At 37.8% G+C, this 20,396-nt stretch overlaps 2 protein-coding genes across 6 annotated transcripts in view; both read left to right on the top strand.

Annotated features, from left to right (window-relative positions):
- Positions 1-20,396, top strand: part of EXD1 (exonuclease 3'-5' domain containing 1) — a 331,232-nt gene that overhangs the window by 176,939 nt on the left and 133,897 nt on the right. The gene's annotated exons all lie outside the window — the stretch shown is intronic.
- Positions 1-20,396, top strand: part of INO80 (INO80 complex ATPase subunit) — a 120,268-nt gene that overhangs the window by 70,148 nt on the left and 29,724 nt on the right. For both annotated transcript variants that reach the window (XM_074235124.1, XM_074235125.1), the window contains exons 25-28: positions 1,935-2,075; positions 7,885-8,110; positions 12,799-12,926; positions 19,815-19,909. In XM_074235124.1, coding sequence (XP_074091225.1) covers positions 1,935-2,075; positions 7,885-8,110; positions 12,799-12,926; positions 19,815-19,909 — 590 coding nt within the window. The remainder of the gene's footprint in view (positions 1-1,934; positions 2,076-7,884; positions 8,111-12,798; positions 12,927-19,814; positions 19,910-20,396) is intronic.

Genomic DNA, 20,396 nt, shown 5'->3' with positions numbered 1-20,396 from the left:
CCCTTCAGCTAAACTTCATTTTACGTTTTGCCTTTCCAATTATAGATTGTATATCTTTGTCTAATGTTCGGGCCAAACTTAGCATTATTATATAAGTGCTTTTTCATTTATTCATTGAAACAGAAATGTCTGTCCTGATAATTTGCCCATACATTGCACATAATTGGGAACTTTTAGTTGTTTAGTGACGTATTCACCACCTTTTTCCAGCACCTTTCACTCACTTTTAATTTTTTCCTCTTATAAGAGGAAAAAATGTGGTTCCTTCTCTTCCTCTCCACTTCCCCCCATTTCCTCTGTATACTCATCTGGAGTAATAGGAGTATAATTTTCTACAAGTAATACAAATGTTCAAGTTCTGACATTTCCCCTTGTTGCCCTTGGTAAGTGATCTCAGGTCACACAGTTCCTAGACTTTATTCTGTAACCATATCTGGGTTCCCCTCCCATGAATGTGAATCTGGGCTGCTGGGAAGCTCTTTTTCCACTGTATCTGTTATACCTTGCCCCAACCCTTAAGTGAATATTTAATTTGAATTCCATGTGACAGGGTTCAAGGAGGGACAGTTCTCAAATGACAGAGTTGGAGTTGATATACAAGTCAGGAACCTGAGACCTAGCATGCAGGCACAATTTAATGGACAGTATAGATATTTTGGTTCTTAGGGTCTTTTAATTTATTTTCTTAAGAATGAATGTCTTTCCATGAAGGTAGAGTCCCTCACTATATTGTATGCTTTCTGTTTCATGCCCAGTCTCATCATTGAGAACTTGGGGGGAAATACACCATAACCCAGAGGTTTTTCCCCTTGTTTTTAACACTTTTAAAGTCATTTAGTACTAATTGCATCCTCCTTCTCCCTCCTCCCTTCCCTGCCCTACAACAGGATGGGATAATAGATTACCAAGAATTGCAAGTGACAGATATATAACTGAATCACATCACTCATGATATAACCCTTTGAAATCTTTCATTTCCTAATATACTGTTGACTGAAGCAGATTGTACTAGGTTTTGAGCAAAAGTGATATAATGAGTGTACTTTGCCTGCCCAGAGTTTTTTTTGGTTTTTTTTTGTTTTTGTTTTTTTTTTAGTTTTTGCAAGGCAATGGGGTTAAGTGGCTTGCCCAAGGTCATACAGCTAGGAAATTATTAGTGTCTGAGGCCAGATTTGGACTCAGGTACTGCATGGCCGGTGCTCTGTGCCACTTAGCCACCCCCCGTTGTTTATTTCTAATGAATAGAAGTTCATGTCTACCATGAAAAAGTAACCATACCATATATGGTACCAAGGTCTTAAGATTCTTAAAAAACCAATGTTAAAACTGGAGGTTATCTATTCTGAGGTAAGCAGATTTCTAAAAAATTTGTGCCTTTTGACTCAAGGAGTCATAAAAACCTAGAGTCATAGAATTCTGAATGTCATGTTAGCAATTGATTTCCTCAGAGACTACAATCTTTACATGTTTCTCATTGGAGGAGTGAACTCTACCAATTGAGGATTAAAACTCCAAGTCCAAAAATGCTGGGACAGATTTTCCCTGTAGTACCATACTTTTTAGGTTTTTGCAAGCTTGCCCAAGGCCACACAGCTAGGTAATTATTATGGTCTGAGACCGGATTTGAACCCAGGTACTCCTGACTCCAGGGCTGGTGCTTTATCCACTGCACCACCTAGCCTCCCCTGTTTTTGTGCTTCCCACAACCCCTTTTTTCTTACTCTTAGTTTTATAAAGAAATAATAGAATGGTTTCTGTGCTATGTTTTGACATCTGTGTATTTCTAAATGAGAATAAATGAAAGAGGTCTCCATCAAAAAAAGAACAACAAATTGGGTACCAACATTTAAAAGTTGAAGGAGGGGATTTTATAATGAAGCTGCTTGAGAAGTTGTGACATTAGTGACATAAACTTTTCACCTTTTATTTTTTAGTCTCTAGTATTCAGCAGCCACTGTAAAGCAGTGAGTGGTTATTCAGACCAAGTCATCTACCAGCGAAGATCCGCTACCTCCTTGATTCGTTGCTGCCAGGTCACGGAGCTGCCATCTTTTTTATGTGTGGCCAGCCCAAGAGTAAGTGCTACAGAGGGAAGAGATGAAATAAGTGCTACTGCGCAATTGGAATCTGCTTCCTCCACATAGCTGTAAATTATATAGTTTTGTAAAACTTACCATTTTTAGTTAAGTTGGTATGGTAAAGCATGAGTTAGAGGTGCCCTCCCTTCTTTCGACCAAGTCTTTGCTTTACATCTCCTTTCCTTCACCCTGGGGCTCTAAACTACAATGAGAACCAACCATCTGTCAGGTGGATTATCACCCAACAGCAGGGCCAGGGGCAGGGGGATATTTGAAGAGGAGAGGGAACCGTTTGTCACCTGCATTGAGGTTTTTGAGGGTTTTTAGAGGGAGGGAGCTGGCTAAGTGGAGGAGATTTGATCTGGCCTTATCGCCTCCATTCCGTCTCCAAACAACAAAAGGAAATACAACACTCCAGCATCAAGAAGCTTCTCAGCCTGGCGTGTCCTAACTCTCCAGAGCTCAGCGCAGGTCCAATGAGTGTGCTCAGTTTGAGCAAAGACTGTCACACCATTCCCTTATTTCCCTGTTCTCCTGATCCTACCTTAGGTTGATAGTGGTTAATTCTATTGTGGTTTCCACTTTGGCCAGCTGTTCTGATCCTGTCTTAATACCCTGTTTATCAAAAAAAAAGAGGTGTTTCAATGAAGGCAGACTGTATCTTTCCTGAAGCTCTCCGCTACATGTTGAAACTATTTATGTTCCTATTGCCCCTCCCCCACCCCTCCCAGGTCCTCTTGTTTAAACAAAGACCCTCTTTTTGCATTTGAATTCACAAAACATACAGTGTCCAACCCAGTCTCCTGCAAAGTTTTACTATTAATCCATGCATACTTTTTTTTGTTCCCTAACAAAACATTAGAAAAATAAGTGCATATAAAATTCCTACCAGTTAGGAAGTATGTTGTACCACCCTCTCAAATAGGTAAGATACATTCAAGAACTGGCTAAGTTAACAAAGAGAATATTTAATTTCCTGTGAAGAAAGATGTAGGAAATGGAAATAAAACCTGACTTTTAAGTCTCTAGCAAAGAACAAGGGTTCTATTTGCCAGATTTTGCCTTTCTTTATTCTTAGTGGGCATCTTTCTGACAAAAAATATTTTTTCTCTCTTCTGCCTTTAGCATTCTCAGTCTTTGGAAAAGTTAATAGAAAGGTCTGATTTGGTTCTAGTGATGTACTAGGATTTGTTTCAACTTGTGACCTCCCTTCAGTGAATCTTGAAAGTTTCATGTTGAAACCAGAAAAATTATATGTAGTCCTTTTGAGCCTTACTTGGACACCACTCTGAAAGTGGTTTTTTGGCCAGGAAGTATAACTTGATTTTTGGTTGAAACTGTTTAACCAGAAAGAAATTTAAATTGTGAATGTGTAGTTTTCTTTGATCATTTTGACAAAGCATTCTGAGGATCAGAAGCTTGAGTTGACAAGCCAAAGAAAAGACATTGGGAAGCTTATGAGAATGAGACTTCTAAATAAGCTAATTCTCTGACCCCTCAATTATCTGGTTGAATAAGTTTCCACCCCCACCCCCATGTGAAAGAAGTTCAGGGTTAGAAGAGGTCTTCTTGTTTTATAGTTCCAATAAAAAAATGAAGGACCTGGACTATAATTGAGTTTATAGAAATGATAAGTTCTTGTTTGTCTCGAAGACCTCCAGAAGTTTCTTGCAGCCATCTGCTCTCAAGGAGCACCCTCTTCCCCCCCTCCTTTTAACACACAAACACATACACACCCCAAGTGTATTAGGGTCTTGACTTCAGAAGAACCAGGAATAAGGACATCTGCTCCCAGTTAGCCTAAACTACTATGCCTGGTGTCTGCTGTTTGCTTAAAGGGCAATAAACTCCCCCCACCCCCCAGTGTTCATGGACAAGTAATAATAGTCATAAATGTACAGTGGTATTGAGGGAGCAGAAGAAAGTTCTTATATTTAGCCGAGCCTTCCTACCTCCCTCCCCTTGCAATCTAATCTGTGTTTATAATGTTGTTTCATACAGCATGGACGGTTAAACTTGTAAATACGGGTAATTATACTGTGGTATCTGGGGGTGGAAGAGTTGTAAATAACTCTCTGCACATTTGGAACCAGACTTCTTGAAGAGCTCTTTTTGGCAAGGCCTATAACTATAAGTATGGGTTTCTGAGAACTAGAGGAGTGTGTGCCTTCTTCATCCTGAATCAGTTTGCCAACCTAGTCACAATTGGAAAGAAAACATTTATTTCTTTTGCTATTGTCTCAACTCTTATGTGAAATTGAGCAAACCAGACCTGCTAACCTTCATATTTGAGCTAGAGAATTAGTTCAAAATGAAAAAATACTGAACATGACAAGACCATTTCCTTGAGGAAATAAGTTGCAGCCATTGGCAGTCAGTCCTACAGGGTTAGTAAAGGAATGGAGGCTTCACTTTACCCAGCTTGGATCTTTCATGGTTCTTAGAGAGATAGAGCATGCCCATCTTGTAGACAAGACACAGTAAGTGCTTGAGGCACTATCCCATGATAGATGCTATAATTTGGAAGTTTAATGAAGCAAGAGACAAGGCTAGATCATATATGGCTAAGAGGGGTGTGTATATCCATTTAGGGAATGGATAGCTTGATACTTCATGCTTCAGCTCTCCCAACTTAGAGCAGTCTCAAAGGCAGTTTGACATTAATGACACAAGTGATGTCTATCAAGGTTACTTGTAGCTTGTAAAAGGAAGGATTAGTCCTAAAAGAAATAGACATGAGCAGGTAGGTTCTTTTTTTTCTTTTTGGGCCCCCATGATTATATTACTTAAGCATTCATTGCAAGACTTTAAGGAAATTAAAAACAATTTGCTGGTATGAGCTGGTTGTCTTCCTGAGTTGTCCTTGTATCCAGTGATCTCTCATGTAGTATCCTAATTCCTAGCTCCTGGCCAAAAAAGCTTGTCAAAATATACTGGGTTTCAAGAATTTTTGTCCAGCATATCTCTATGCATTCAGAGCAGTAAATTGTGAATTAGAAGATTAGTGATGGTTGTCAGTAAATTGCTAAAGGCTTTTTGCCATGAGAGTACCTAAAATTGAAGGTTATATCAGGCATGGGAAAGCTTTGAATTCACATTATTCAAACTTCCTGCATTATACTGACATCACAACTTAAGATTTTTCTTCATCCTGTGAGAGTGAGTTATGTTTTCATTTCTTTCTACTAAAAATAGCAATGGTGGTGATGATGATGATGATGATGATGATTTAATAATAACTAAAAATTGGAATAATGCTTTGAGATCCCAAAGTATTGTACAAATATTAGCTCATTTGATCTTCACAACAACCCTATGAGATTTCTTGAAGTAACAGTTAAAAACCAGAATTGTCATACTGGTGTCTTCTTACTCCAACACTGGTTTTTGCTTGCTGCCTCTTCTTAAGAGTATGTTAATTGTCAGAATGTAATGAATTGTCTACTGCTCTGAAGTCTAGGCTGTTACTACTTTAGTCTCCATAACAGCAGTTACACTCAAGATAAGGTATGGTAAGATTCAGGTCACATGTTGGGGCTACATTTGGCAAACTACCACTATTGCCTTAAATTCAGAGCCCAATGTTTAGCCTCAATTTTTATTGCTTTTACTAAATTTTAGGGGGGGGGAATTAATAATTTGGAAGCCAAGGAATTTCTCTTCAAGTTAATAGAGTAGAAGTAATAAGTTACTATATAAAACCTACTGAAAGGGCTTGTAGGGGATTTCTGTAAGGAATCTTTCTGAAATAGGAAGCTCTTAATTAACCAGTCATATATCTGTAGTTTTGGTGCATGACTGTAGGTGGCACTGCCATCCAGCAGATCCTGTTGGGATCTATCTCTAGATCGATCTTCTGGCATCACTTGAATGTTCCTCTTAACTCTTTCTGGTAAAATCCAGAGTAAAGCTAAATAGTTCCATAGCCTATATAAGGTTATCTGTTAATTTTAGTAGGTGGAAGCTTAGAAAAAAATGATCTTTGAAAGCCCTTAAATTCATGTACCAGAGTACCATCTTATGGCATCTGTTTTTTATGGTGCAAAAAATTGGAAACCAAGAAGGTTCTAATTAATTGGAGAAGGACTTGACAAATTACTGCATATCAATATGATATCAATACTATTTTGCTATAAGAAATAATGGTACCTAAAAAAAAGAAGAAATAATGGTGGGTTTTAGAATAACCTGGGAAAGCATTTATGAATTGATCCTGAATGAGCAGAACCAAAACAACAGTAAATTTTTTTTTATTTTTATTTTTTTTTTTAGGTTTTTAGTTTTGCAAGGTAATGGGGTTAAGTGGCTTGCCCAAGCCCACACAGCTAGGTAATTATTAAGTGTCTGAGGCCGGATTTGAACTCAGGTACTCCTGACTCCAGGGCCAGTGCTTTATCCACTGTGCCACCTAGCTGCCCCTAAAACATTTTTATGAAGACAATTACTCTTGAAAAACTTTAGAACACTGATCAGCACAGTAACTTACCACTCTATCATAATCACCATTCATGATGAAACCTCTTCTTGCCTTTTGACAGAGATAGACTGAGTGTAAATTGAGGCTTATTTTTTTGGACATGGTTAATCCAGGTATTTATTCTGTATGACCATACATGTTTGTAACAAACTTTTCTTGTTGTTATTGTTTTTCCCTGGTTTTCCAGTGATGGATGTGGGGGAGTTCTATTCAAAAGGAGAAAGAACAGATTTTTTTTGAAAATGATATAAAATTTAATCTGAAAATCCCTTTAATCTTCCCACTTGAGTGGGGAAGAGGAACTTTCTGTTGCTCCATGGGAGCAATTTCATGAGAAAATCATGGATAAAAAGAAAGTTCCCCTCCCCTACTCAGACTTCATTTATTAGTAATTAGAAATTATTAACCCACTTTGTTGGACATGAGTAATTTAGTATTGCCTGTGGTCCTCCAGTGGAAGAGGATGTAAGTGTAAAATCCGATTGGGAATTAGTGGATAACATCATTCAGATCAGTTAGCTACTGCACATAATAGGTCCTCAACTAACTCCTTGGAGATTTCAGTCATCTAAACATGTTGGTTGGTTTGTACTTTTGCCTTCTACTCAGTCATTTTGAAAAGTATTGAAAAATTATGATGAGAATGGTCCAAAAGAGCTAAGGAAGACCTGAAGCATTTCTGATTTGATAGAACCACCTTGCTTAGTTAGGTGGGAACTTTGCAGTCTATTGGTATATCTCTAGCAGAAAGACAGGGAGTTGAATGTACCTAAATCATACTTCTGCTTTAGCCAGGAAATAAACTGACAGGTCCAGTCAAGGAGAGGGCTGCCTCTCAGCTTGAGGTCCTGAAAAAAAGACTGGCTCTCTTATCTTTTGTCTCTTCCTCTTTGTTGTTTCAGTAAACAGCCTGGTAAGGAAGGTGAGAAGTGTCAGCACAACTGGATAATTTGGCTGTAAAATATTAAAAATAAACTGAAGAAACAACAAGCCCAGCTATTGACCTAAGAGAACTTTGTCAAAGGCAGGATCACTGAAGGAAACTGACAGAGTATACAGAACTAGAATTTGTTTAATTTTTTTAGGATGTGACCAGGCCAGCATTAAGAGGGGGTTAGACCTTTCACCTAAGGAAGCTCCCAACAAGTAATTTTCAAGGGAAAACTTGGGTTGTCAGGGGGCAGGATTCATTACTTCAGTTGTAAGTCTGCTGGATGAAAACCACCAGCCACAGGATTTATTCATAGTGTTTTTACTTGTAAATTTCAGTTTCCCAAAGAAAAGTGGAATTGTGGAATAAAACCATCTCTTGTGTGTCCGTTTTTGTAGGTTACAGCAGTGCCATTGGATTCCTATTGCAATGACCGAAGTGCAGAATATGAGCGCCGAGTCCTGAAGGAAGGAGGGAGCCTGGCTGCAAAGCAGTGCTTACTGAATGGAGCCCCTGAACTGGCTATGGATTGGCTGAATCGACCCTCTCAGTTTTTCCCCCAGCCACCAGGAGGATTGTGGAGCATCAGGCCTCAGAATGGCTGGTCCTTCATCAGGATTCCAGGTTGGCCTTGGATTCTCTTTTGAAACCTGTGCCCAACTTTGAGAAGGAATTTATCAAATATACATGCTTTGGGCAAGCCACTTAACCCCATTGTCTTGCAAAAAAAAAACCTAAAAAAAAAGAAACACACACACACACATGTATATGTATATACATACATACATACATGCTTCTTAGAGTAGAAAATATGCTCTATACCTTAGAGCATGCAAATTAATCTTTCACCACATCTATCCAAAGGATTATTTGTATAGACTTAGAGTACCTATATCTATAGGAACATATATATATATATATATATATGTATGTATGTATATGTATATGTATATGTAAAATGAAGACATAGAGGTCAGAGTATCAGTTCTTAGGGGGGAAATCTGTCATATAAAACTTGGCTTAAATTTTCTTTGAGGAGCCCACAATGAGCAGAATTTGAAGAAAGCTATTCCGCACTATACACAGGAGGAGTATTGATAAGGTTCCTATAGGAAACCCAAAGCCTGTGCCATGTGGAGTTTGGTTGCGTGAATGAGAATGTCGTCATTCAGCAGATTGCCTGGCCAGAGCAGCATAAACAGTGTCCTGCACGAAGCCCTGGAGATCTGAATGATAACAAAGAGGAAAAACAGGGAGTTCTGTGCCAGAATGCTAGCAGATTCCCAGACCCCCCAGGGTCAAGGTCAAGGGTTTACAGGAAACTAGGTTTATAGGCTATTTCAATGGAGCTCAGTAAGGCTGCTTGTAAGGATACTGCATACAGATGGATGACAGACAAGGTACCTCCTCCACCTGCTAAGAGTAGACTCAGAGGCACCAAAAGAAATACATCAGGTTTGGCCTGTCCAGTCTGTTTAAATGCCAACATGAATCCTTTTGGTAAAGTTAAGCTAGAGTTTTATTTGGCATTTGAAAAGATTTCTTGAAAGGTTTTTGTTATGTGGAGAGTATGCTGAACTTGAGTTCTGGTCCTCCCTCCTCTACTTTATAGTTTGGTGACTTTGGGCAAATCACCTACTCTCCTTGAACCCCTGGTCATCCGTAAACTGAGGTTTATACCTTCCCTCCCTTCTTGGGAAGATAAAGTGAGGTATTTGTATAAATTATTAAAGATTTAAAATTTCTCTTTATAGCTCTTGGAGCCTAACACAATGTGTGCACACGCTTCAGACATCTCCTAATTTCATTGGTACGAATACTTCCACGATAAAGATCCCATCTCTTTGTATTGTTGAACATCTTCATGAATTGTTATAACTAGAAAATGAATCACCTGGTATCAAGCTTTCTAGTGAAGGGCCAAGTTGAATTCACCTAGACTGATGCTTAAAAGGCAGTTGGTCCCTACCCAGATTAGGATCTTTCACAGTTCCGTTGGCATAGCTTTTGAGATTCAGGGTTACCTGCATGCTTCAGGGAGAGCTTCACACACAAATGAATGAAATTCATTTAGAAAGTGTAATATAAATATATAGTGATATTATTTTCCTGAGTGCCTCCTCTTCCCACTTTCCCACAGCTCTGTCAGTGATCTGAGGGACTCTGTGCAGAAGTCTGTGTAACCTTTGTATGTCACCCTTTTTGGGGCTTTGGGGTTCCTTTGGAATGAGAGATCACTTTCTTCACATGAAAATTAGGCAACCTTTAAGGGCTGACTTAAGACATATGAATGCATTGATTTATGGACAGGTTGAAGTGTGAAGGAACAAGCCTGAATGCAAAGGTAGTCAGACTATAACTTTGAATATAGGGACAGAGTTCTGCTAGGATGAAAAACTGAAGAGGCTGTGAGTTGTAGATGAATGCTGAAAGAAAGCAGCTTCTCCCTTCTCTTTTCCCTGTCCTCCCTCTTTGACTCCCACGTTCCCAGTATAGGGGTAACAGTTCCATTGCTGGCGCTGTGGGAATCTCTTGTGGCTTTTCCTGTTCTTTGAAAGAAAAATGAGCCTTGTTTAAATGGCAGGAAGCGTCTGAGTTCTTTTAGCATCGATAAAAAGTACCGGCTTCACTGGCTGTTTACTGTGAGAGCCAACCAGCCTCTCACTGATCCTATTGTGCTTTGCAGACTACCAGGGGGGTCGCTGGGACCTGAGCTTTATCTTTCTTTCCTCTATACTTTTGCATTTTCTATTTCCTTGGGAAGGGTCAGAATTTCATTGGATTCACTGGGAAGTTAGCCAGAATCTCCTTTGTCTCACAACCTGAGTGAGTCTCCATTTTCCACCAGTGGCAAAATCTACCACTCCCTCAAAAGTAGATTGGGGTACCATTTAAATTATGACCATTTTAATACCTTGGCCTGACCCTCCTGTTCTCTTATGGAGCAAGACTACTAAGTGGATAATAAAACTTGTATTTAATGGAATCACCATAGTGTTGTAAGCTAAGATAGGATAAAATATTTTTGAGAATTGTTTGTGCCCAGGTTTCATCTACAGAATGCAGAATCAACCTATTCTGTTGGACACTGTCCTTCTGCAAGCTTTTTGCATGCCCCCTCGGCACCAGATGGGGCTCTTGAAGCAAAAAAACTTGCTTAGCACTTGAAAAATTTTAAAGTAATGGACATCAACAAATCCTAGAGACCACAAGTAAATGCTACCATTTTCTACCCAGGAACTTGTTCGGGTTTATGTAACAGCATCTGATTTCTGACTAACATGCTGATCTGTGAATTTAGTTAATCAGATTTTTTTTTTTTTGTCTTGTTTGGGTCTTGTCTTAGAGATTACTTGCAGGAATATCTCTTAGATAACAGACCAGAGAGTTAAAATCCATTTCAACCCACCTCCTCTCATACAGTGAAAATCATTAATACTTTTGACTATGGATACTTTCAACTGCCCCAATGGTTTCACTTAGATAGGTTTCACTCATGCCCTTACCTATCATCGTAATAATGGGCATTCAGCCTTAAGTGTAAACCCAACAAAATATAGATTTAAAAATCTCTTCCTGTGACTGAAGAGAGAAAAGAAGACAGTTGGAGAGCTCCATGGAGAATTCCCTCCAGATTTCTAAGTCAAGCATAAGAAAACTCCTGTACTTTGTGTTTTGCTCTTCACATTGTGTGTGTGTTTAGAATCTATCATTATAAAGCTCTTTGGCTAGAGCTATTAGACACTGATCAGAACAGGCTGTGCAGTGGAGCTGGATGGAGCAGTAAAACCACAGGAGAACCTCAAAGTTATTAGGAAATTGTCCTGTTGCCTGAGCCCAGTATATAGAGAATTTACATATAGGGTTGCCATGCAAAAGACTAACTCAGAGCCTTGCCCTGTGGCATTTTAGTAATCTAAGCAAGACAAAGCAAAGAACTTTGAGAAAGGTGTTTACAGTAGTGGGAACAGGAGGGACTGGTGGAGGGAAAGATGGCCCCAGTAACATTCTGAAGGTGAAAAAAAGGTACATTTACAGCGCAGGAGTCAACATCCAAAACTGAGAGTGGCTATTATTTGTGATAGTACTATTAGCACATCCATTCTTTTACAATTTTTATAGCAATTGTACACTTGGTAAATGGTAGTAAGAATGAAGACATGAATACTGAGAATTATTAGTTGTTCTCAGTAATCACCCCCTTAATGGATTTTCCAACATGAGTGAAAACTTGGGTTCTTGACCAGATGTTGACCATTGTGTTTTTCTGAACATTTCTTTCAGGTTGTAATTATCTGAATAATCTATCCTTCCTCTATACTCCCCTTCTAGTCTCTTCCTACTCCCAACTCCCCCCCCCCCCCCCCCAGTGGTAGCACATTGTTCATGGCATGTTTATGGACCCAGTCTACAAACAGGAAACTCTCCTTCCTGAAGTATGATGGTTGTTGAGTGATACTGAAGAATAGGAGATGAGAAATTGAGACTTGGTTGTTCTTTAACATTCTCCTGCTGAAAATACTTCTTCACAAGAATTTAGAGGAGAGAAAGAAGCCCTATGTTAGTAGGTAGAGGCAATTTCATTTCATGTTGACCTGGAGATAGTCTTTCTAACCAAACCAAATAAGTGTCTGACAGCTGGTAGGCATTAGAGGTCCCGTGGGAATCAGAGTGTCAGCCCTAATATCCTTGTCAAATTACATCTTAGAATAATTATATTTGTTAGCTTAAAAAAGCTGCCCTTTTGGAATCTTTGGGTAATGGGAAGAAAATTTGCATCTCTTGGTATATTAGGGTGTCCAAAAATGAGTGAGGGCAGTATTTATTTTCATGTGTTTATATGATGCTAAAATATAAACTATTAACTGCCAGGCTTTGTTTAGCAGAAATAGAAACCTGGAGTCAGAGTGATAATATTATTTGTGACACAAAAGAAGACAGGTTTTTTAAGAGCAATTAAAACATGGTAGTCATGATGTCTAAATGACTTTTGGCTTGGAAACTACCAACCTACTAATATCTTCTGGGTGAAACTGAGGAGAGTCAAGGAATCTTTCAAATATCAGGATATTGGGCACTGCAGGTATCCAGCAACATAAGAACCTTCGTGTCTTCTTCTTTCCCTTTTAGGAACTATGTTGGTGGAATGGGCAACAGTTCTTGGCATTTTTTCCTTCAGAGCATTCCCCTATTTAGTATTTTCTTGAGATAACCCTCATTATCGTGATCTTGGCTGCAACTAACTTTGCAACCATGAATTTCTCTACTTCTCTTAAAGAGTGTCTCCCCCGTCCCCTTTTTCTTCTTCCCAGGCAAAGAAAGCCTCATCACTGACAGTGGAAAGCTGTATGCCCTTGATGTTCTCCTGACTCGACTCAAGTCTCAAGGACACAGGGTCCTTATCTACTCCCAGATGACCAGGATGATAGACCTATTGGAGGTAGGAGAGGACATTGGGGACAGGCCAATTTGTTATTTTGTTTGCTTGAATCAGGTGTGTATGGCCTATTTTGGCATTGTTATGAAGCCCCCAAAAACTCCTCTCTGATTTTTAGAAGCATTTAAAAAAGTGAAAGGAGTTCTTAGTTAATGTGAGAGTGTACAAAGGAACCTTATTTTATCCTTTACATTTATAAGATATCAATCCTCTGTCTCTTGTCTGATCAGGATCCAAGACCATACCTGAGAAGTCTTCTGAACTGCTTTGTGGGAAAACTTAAGTTTTGAACTAGCTCCTTAAGTTAAAATTAGTGACACTTTCTTAGCTTGAATTGATAGATTGGAGCTGTGGTCCCCCACCAGCATGACATAATTTGTTTCTTGCAACACTTGTTCTATTAAAACTTTCATCATTACATTCTGTTGAGAGAAAAGTATTCTTAGAGACAAAAGAGAACGAAAAATAGGCAGCAGAGGAAGCTAAAAATGTAGATAAATAAAGATAAGCCATTCATATGTGTACAGCATGGCAGAGTTGGAGAGTCACTGCAATGGGGATCAGAAATGTAAATGTTTTCATCTATGCTATTATTATTATTTTGACTTCTGGATCAAAGGAGCAAATCTCTAATGAATGAAAATCAAAGGGTAATAGGCACTCTGATTTTACTGAATTTGATACTGAGTTTACTTAAATTATTAGGTAGCAAAGTTGAAATCTGATTAATTATGATGAACAGTCATAGTCCTGGAAAATTGAAGGAAACCTCCTTTCCCCTTCTTGGTTAAATATGAATTCATATACTCAAATGTGGTATTGAATGTCAAAAATTGTTCACTGTTGATTTGCTTTGCTAAAGTAATTTTCTTCCTAAAGAAAAGGTTCATTGTAGGGAGCGGAATATTAAGTAAATAAAGAGCAACCAACTTTAAAAAATTTTTTTTTATTTATTTAAGGCAATGGGGTAAAGTGACTTGCCCAAGGTCACACAGCTAGATAATTATTTTGAGGTCAAATTTGAACTTGGGTCCTCCTCACTCCAGGACCAGTGCTCTATCCACTATACCAGCTAGCTGCCCCAACCAACTTTTTAAAAATTAAAATAAATTTAGTGACATGTTCCTTTTTCAACTATCTCACAAGTTTAATTACCAAGGTACTTAACAAATTGCACTTAAGGTTGCTTTAGTGAGCAGATCTTAGATACTAAAGAACATAGCAAACAATATCTCTAAAATAAAACCCAAGTTCTGGCCTATGGTATGAGTTGCACATTTTTAACTGTGAGAGAAGGATGTTTTTAAGTCACTTTCCATACCATAGTCTTACATAATTGATTTAAACTAGAATATTTTAAAATATTGATTTCAGGAGCAGCTAGGTGGCATAGTGGATAAAGCACCAGCCCTGAAGTCAGGAGTACCTGGGTTCAAATCCGATCTCAGACACTTAATAATTACCTAGCTGTGTGGCCTTGGGCAAGCCACTTAACCCCGTTTGCCTTGCAAAAACCTAAAAAATAAATATATATTGATTTCATTGAAGGCTTATGTAGAGATAATTCAAGATAAAAAGAATGACTTCTAAACTCTTTAGTAGTTCAATAAAGGGGAGGTACAGTTGTCCAGAACAGTATATCACTTTACTATAGTGAGCTTCATTTTGAAGAAAGCATTCTTGCCACTAAACCTGTCTTGTAGAGGGTTGGCAGTTTGATATTATAGTGATTTGCAGTGATTAAAAAGGTTGTAGTGATCTGTTTCAGGGAATTAAAAGAAATGATATAATCTCTATCCAAAGTGGAATCAAGACCAGATAGAATTCAAAAAGGAAGTCATAAAATTTTAAAAATTGGTTTAAATATTATTTGTAGGAAACAGGACACAAGCTCAGTGCATACTCTATTAGTTGTAGGAGTAATCCTAGTCATGGAAAGGAATGTAAGTAGTTAAGATAGAACTGGTTCCCCATTATAGCATCTCATTTAGTGAACTGCATACAGAACAAGCTGTATAATATTTCTAAAAGGCATAGAAGTATTCCTTTGGATCCCTAGGATATAGAGAAAATTAAAGCCCCTGAATGAACAAAACACTGAACTCCAAACTTGGACCCAGGTCCCAGCCATCAACAATCTCTTTCATTTCTAAACTTGCTACGAAAACAAAAAATTAATTACTGGATAATTACCAGTGTTTTCCCCTCGTATCTTTGAATAATCCTTAAACGGGAAAATAAAATACATGGCCTACATTTCACAAATGACAGTGTAGTCTGTCTTTGACATGTATCCCCAATGCTGAAGCTAGAAAATGGTGCAACTATCGACAGTCAAGAGAATTAGTATCCATATGTCCAGCTAATTGCTTCCATGAGTTTTTGTTCCACCATCACCTTTATCTTATTAAATCTTTTAACATGCTCAAAACAGACTTCTCTTTCCTTACAAACAATCCCTTTTTCAAACTTGCCAATATCTATGAGAGATAGTAGTATTGTTCTAATTTCCCAGCTTAAACTCAGCCTTATCCTTGACTCTTCAGCCTCGCTTAGACCTAATCCTTTGCCAGATTTGCTCACACAGCAACCACCCTAGTGGTTGTGCCTAAATTATTGCAAATTATCAGGCTCCCTGCCTCATCTCTCCCTACTCCAATCCATTCTATGTAGTACAAAAGTCATTTTCCTTAAACATAAATTTGACCATGTCACTCTCTTATTTTATAAATTCCTTTTCAAAATCATCCACAACCTGACCCCAGCCTATCTTTCCAGCTTCAGTGAACCATTATTCCCACACTTCAGTCTAACTCACTTGGTTGCCTCACTTTTCCTCACATACTTTTTATCTCTTGTCTCTGTGCCTTTGCAGTTCCAGCCATTTCTCTCCTGTGCCTGGAATGCACTCCCTCCTCACCCCCAGTCAAACCCTACTTTCTATATAAGCCTTTCCTGATGTGCCCCACACCATGTGCTAGAGAGCTCTTTTTCCCCTATCAGCCTATCCTTTATGTAACTATTATGTGCTTTTGTGTATTTATTCTCTTCATTTTGTTGATGGCTTTTATATATGTCTGTGTGTGTGTGTGTGTCCTTTGTCACATTTTTCATATACTGTAAGTCCCCTGAGAGTAGTAATTTTTTTAATTCTTTGTATTCTTATCCACAGTACCCAGGCTAGTGCTTGGCACATAATGTTTAATAAATTCTTATTAATAAATTTTATTGAAAAATCTAAAAACTGAGACTATGATCTGATTTCCAGAACTTCATACTCCTTCAGTAAGCAATTCCCTAAACATTTGTTGATTTTTTTTTTAATTTGTTTAGTTGATTTAGCCATCTTTGACATTAGTGGTCTTCTCTGTTAGTATAGGAGAGTTTTTTCATGTTGGTTGGTAGCAGAGCAGGGAAAATAACAGTATAATAGTACCTTATATATGCTTAGTGTTCAGTAAATAGCTAACAGTTTGCTGAAATGTATTAGCTCATTCTTAAAATGATTTATTAGTTTGTGGTACTTGATAGAGTATGTAATCATATTAGGTCCTCACATTTATCTTGAAAATGAAGTGACCTCTACAGTAGAGATATTATATTGTGTACCTCTCCCTCAGCTAGAAGTCAAGGATTATGCAGTGCTAAAACTCAAGTTATGTTGTCCTTGAAGTTCATTTATCATTGGATAACCTTCGAAATCAGCATCTATACCTTCAGCATCATAAGAGAGAGAAATTAGTTATTCTGCATAACAGTGAGGTAACTTTTATTCATCCATCATTGCCTGCCTTTTCATCTTGATGTGTAGCTGAGTTTCAATTTCACTGTTTCAGTGTTTTAGGATTTTTCTCCAATATTCTACACATGTAGTATATACCTTCCCTACACATCCTTCTAAAATGACTAGTCTGCTTTGACCTGGAATTTACTTCAAGCAATGCTTATATACCAGTACTTATATTAACTCCACTTCTACTGGTAGTTAAATAATATTGTTGAACCATAGTAGGGGCAGAGAAAGGTCTATTTGCAGGCCTCTAATTCTTGATGTATCTCAAAAGTATGGGAAATTAATAGGCAAAACTTGACTGATGACCAACTGTAACAATTCCCATTGTGATGCTGAGTTGACAATTTTTGAGCATCTTTGATTTTCTATTTGGAATTAGAAGTGTTCTAACTAGTACCATTTAGCAAACTGTTAGCTAGTTGCCAGAAGTAGGCAGAGGTTATGACTGACATATCTTGAAATAAAATAACTCAAAATTAAATCCAGAGATTCGTAGGTAACTTCCAAATTTAAGACACAGGAGATTGTCACCTGTAGAGTCAAAATACTGTATCCTGGTAATAGAGGATTCATCTCAACTGTGAATCTCAATGTTCTCCTCTGAACTTGATGGCTTTTTTGTTGTGCATGTTCTTTTTGGACATTTTGTATTTGATGTCAAGATTATTCCCTCAAAAGTATATGTTAGATTTAAGAGCAAATTGGATCACTCATAGCTGGGATTTAGAAACAACGGAAAGAAATTCATCAGCTGAATGTTCAAGGTGAAAGGTGAAGCATTAAGTGGCTAAGAGCCTATCAAGCAATTTTACTTATCCTGATTAAATGAACATTTACCATTACAATATTACATTGCTGCATTACTCCAAAGGCTCTGATCTAGGTAAGGAAAGAATGACTGATATATATCCCTTCTTTTGACAAACTACTACCCTGTTATCTTGACTGGCAATTTGCCCTGGGAGATATAATGCTTTTTATAAACAAACCATTTAAAACCTTAGGGTTAAGTGACTTGCCCCCAAGGTCAGTCAGTGTATACTTGGATGCAAGAGTTGAATCTGGTCTTCTTGGCTTTGAGACCAATTCCCTGTTCACTATATCTTGCTGCCTCTTTTATGTGTATTCAGATATTCATAATACAATAAAAATTCTTAAGAAACTACAGAAATAAAAGGAATTGTTATAAGACATATATATGTGATTGTTTTATTTAGTCTGTTATTTAGGGCTTAAATACCTAGAACACAGATCTTCTGACTCTGATCTGACATAGGAAAACAGCCAGTTTTTGGAGCTTGTTCTTTATCAGTTGCCATGATGTAGGATTGAGGCAGTGCTGTAGTGTTCTAGTATTACCTCATTGGGAAAAAACCAGGGAACTTTTGATCCAGGAAATCTGCGTTCTAATTACAACTCTACAATTAACTGACTGTTTGACTTGATCTCTTAAAATCTTCTTTATTCCTCAGTGTCTGGTTTCTTGTTGTTTTTTTTGAAATTGTTCATTGAAATGAAGTCTAAACTTTACTAAACGTTTTAAAATCCCATTGATCCCCTGGGTGGAAAAGCAAAGGCTTGTTGGAAAGGGGGGAATGATTTCTATTGCCTCGGTAACAGGCTCTTCTGAAATCAGATTAACTTCATTATTGCCCTGGATTAATAACTCTTTGTTGTTCTAACCTTGCTGGCTAAATGATATTCACAGCAAGGTTTCCCTAAAGGTTCATTCATAGGTACTCTCTTGAGATGAGTCAGTTCTACTTTAAAGAGGAAAAAGTATAACAGGAGTAAATGTTCTTAAATCTTTTTTATGTCATGGACCTCTCTAGAAGCCTGGTGAAGTCTATGGACTCTTCAGAATAATGTTTTTAAAGATATAAGGGAATTGTAATGGAAATCAGTTATATTGAAATACAATTATAAAAATATCTTTTTTTAAATGGACCCCAGGTTAGGAACACCTGATTTTAGGGAAAAGCATAAAGTCTTGCAGGATGATCAGAAAGCAGTGATTTAAGACTCCATGCCCCAAAAACTGTATCTCAGTTGCTTTGTTGCTCTATTTTGAGATACAAGTAGAGCTCTTTAATCTTGATTCCATTTGAAATGGATTAACTACCAAGGTAGTGAGCCTCTGAGTACTATAAAAATATCATTTCCCTTATTAACTCCCATATCCCTTCTTATTTTAAAGGAGACAAATATCCCCTAAAGATAGAAATGGAGTTGGCTTGATTAGGAAACTTCCCATGAGCAGACAATCTTGGAGTTTTATGGATGCCTTTAAATTTTCCAGTAATATGTCTCAAAGACCAAGTCAGGAGTGAAGAATGAAGAAATGGAAAATGGAGGTGTGTACTTCTTCCTAAAAGGAATGACTACTCCAGAAGAAATGAGAAAGCTTTGGAAATTTATCTTGAGTCTTCTATTTCACAAGAATGAACAAAACTTAAGACAGGGAGTTCAGTATCTTTAGCTAAGATTTATTGGGGGCAAAAAGAACACACCTTGGATTGTGTGACTGCAACAGAGACCAGTATTGGCAGGGCGTAGCCTTTTCTAAGGTGAGACAGCTGGGGCTTTGCCCTTGGTTGCTGCAGCATTTGCAGTTCTTTAACAGTTATAATATGAAGCAGCCAGAACTGGGGTAATTCCCTCATTCACCTAGCCCTACCCTGACTTCCTCCAAGTAATCACAAACTAGTATCCTGGATTCTCATTTTCTCCCTCCATCCCTCACCCAAACTTTAGGGGCATTTGTCCTGGGTACTGGGAGGAGTAAGTCAGAAATTCCTATTTGTGGCTTTGATAGATATTTCCTTGGTTACCCAAAAAATGTTGTTGATAGCATGGTTCATGGTAAATGTCATTTGTGATTAGTATTTGTTTTTTACAAGAATGTAGGAAATTCTTAGATGCAATGCTCTCTTCCTTTTCCCCTCTGTTCTCCTCTTCCATTTCTCAACTTAGTTTTTCCCAGTTCTAGGGATTTTGACCAGCCTCATTATGGAGAAGAGAGATGGTTGGTTTTTATAAGACTAAGAGTTGAGTAATTTATTTTCAGCCTCACTGTATTATCTGACTCCCTTTGGCAGGAATACATGGTTTACAGGAAGCATACGTACATGAGGCTGGATGGTTCGTCCAAGATCTCAGAGAGACGGGACATGGTAGCTGATTTTCAGAACAGGTAACCATAATGGGAAGATTAAAAGTTTTTCTGTTATGTTGGTTTTCCTTTATGCTTGAAAAAGTGGATCTAAAAGGTTTTAATAGTGCTGTCCACATCTACATTGTTCAACAAATAAATTTTTTTTACTGATCCATGATATCAATCTTATGATATTAATGATGACCCAATCAGTTTGGAATAATGCACATGGAGAAACTGTCTAAATGAGAGATGGAGAAAGACATGCAATAATTCTTGTACTTAATTCCCTTTGTGCTTGAATAATAATTCAACAAATGCATAATTTTTTAAGCTTAAATAGAAAGAATTTCTATTCAATTCAATTCCTCCTTTTTCCAGAGCACAACAGTAGTAGAGGAGCATGGCACATTGCAGTAGTCTGAAGCTAATTTGATAGCTAGTTCTTGCTTTCATTTACTTAACACACATGTGAAATTTCAAATACTGCTTACTGAATACAAGGCCATAATTATCCTAAGTGTCC

This window comes from Macrotis lagotis, chromosome 4, assembly GCF_037893015.1.
Source record: "Macrotis lagotis isolate mMagLag1 chromosome 4, bilby.v1.9.chrom.fasta, whole genome shotgun sequence".
Lineage (NCBI taxonomy): Eukaryota > Metazoa > Chordata > Mammalia > Peramelemorphia > Peramelidae > Macrotis > Macrotis lagotis.
Note: the sequence above shows the minus strand (reverse complement) of the source record. Positions and strands in the feature narration are given on the sequence as shown.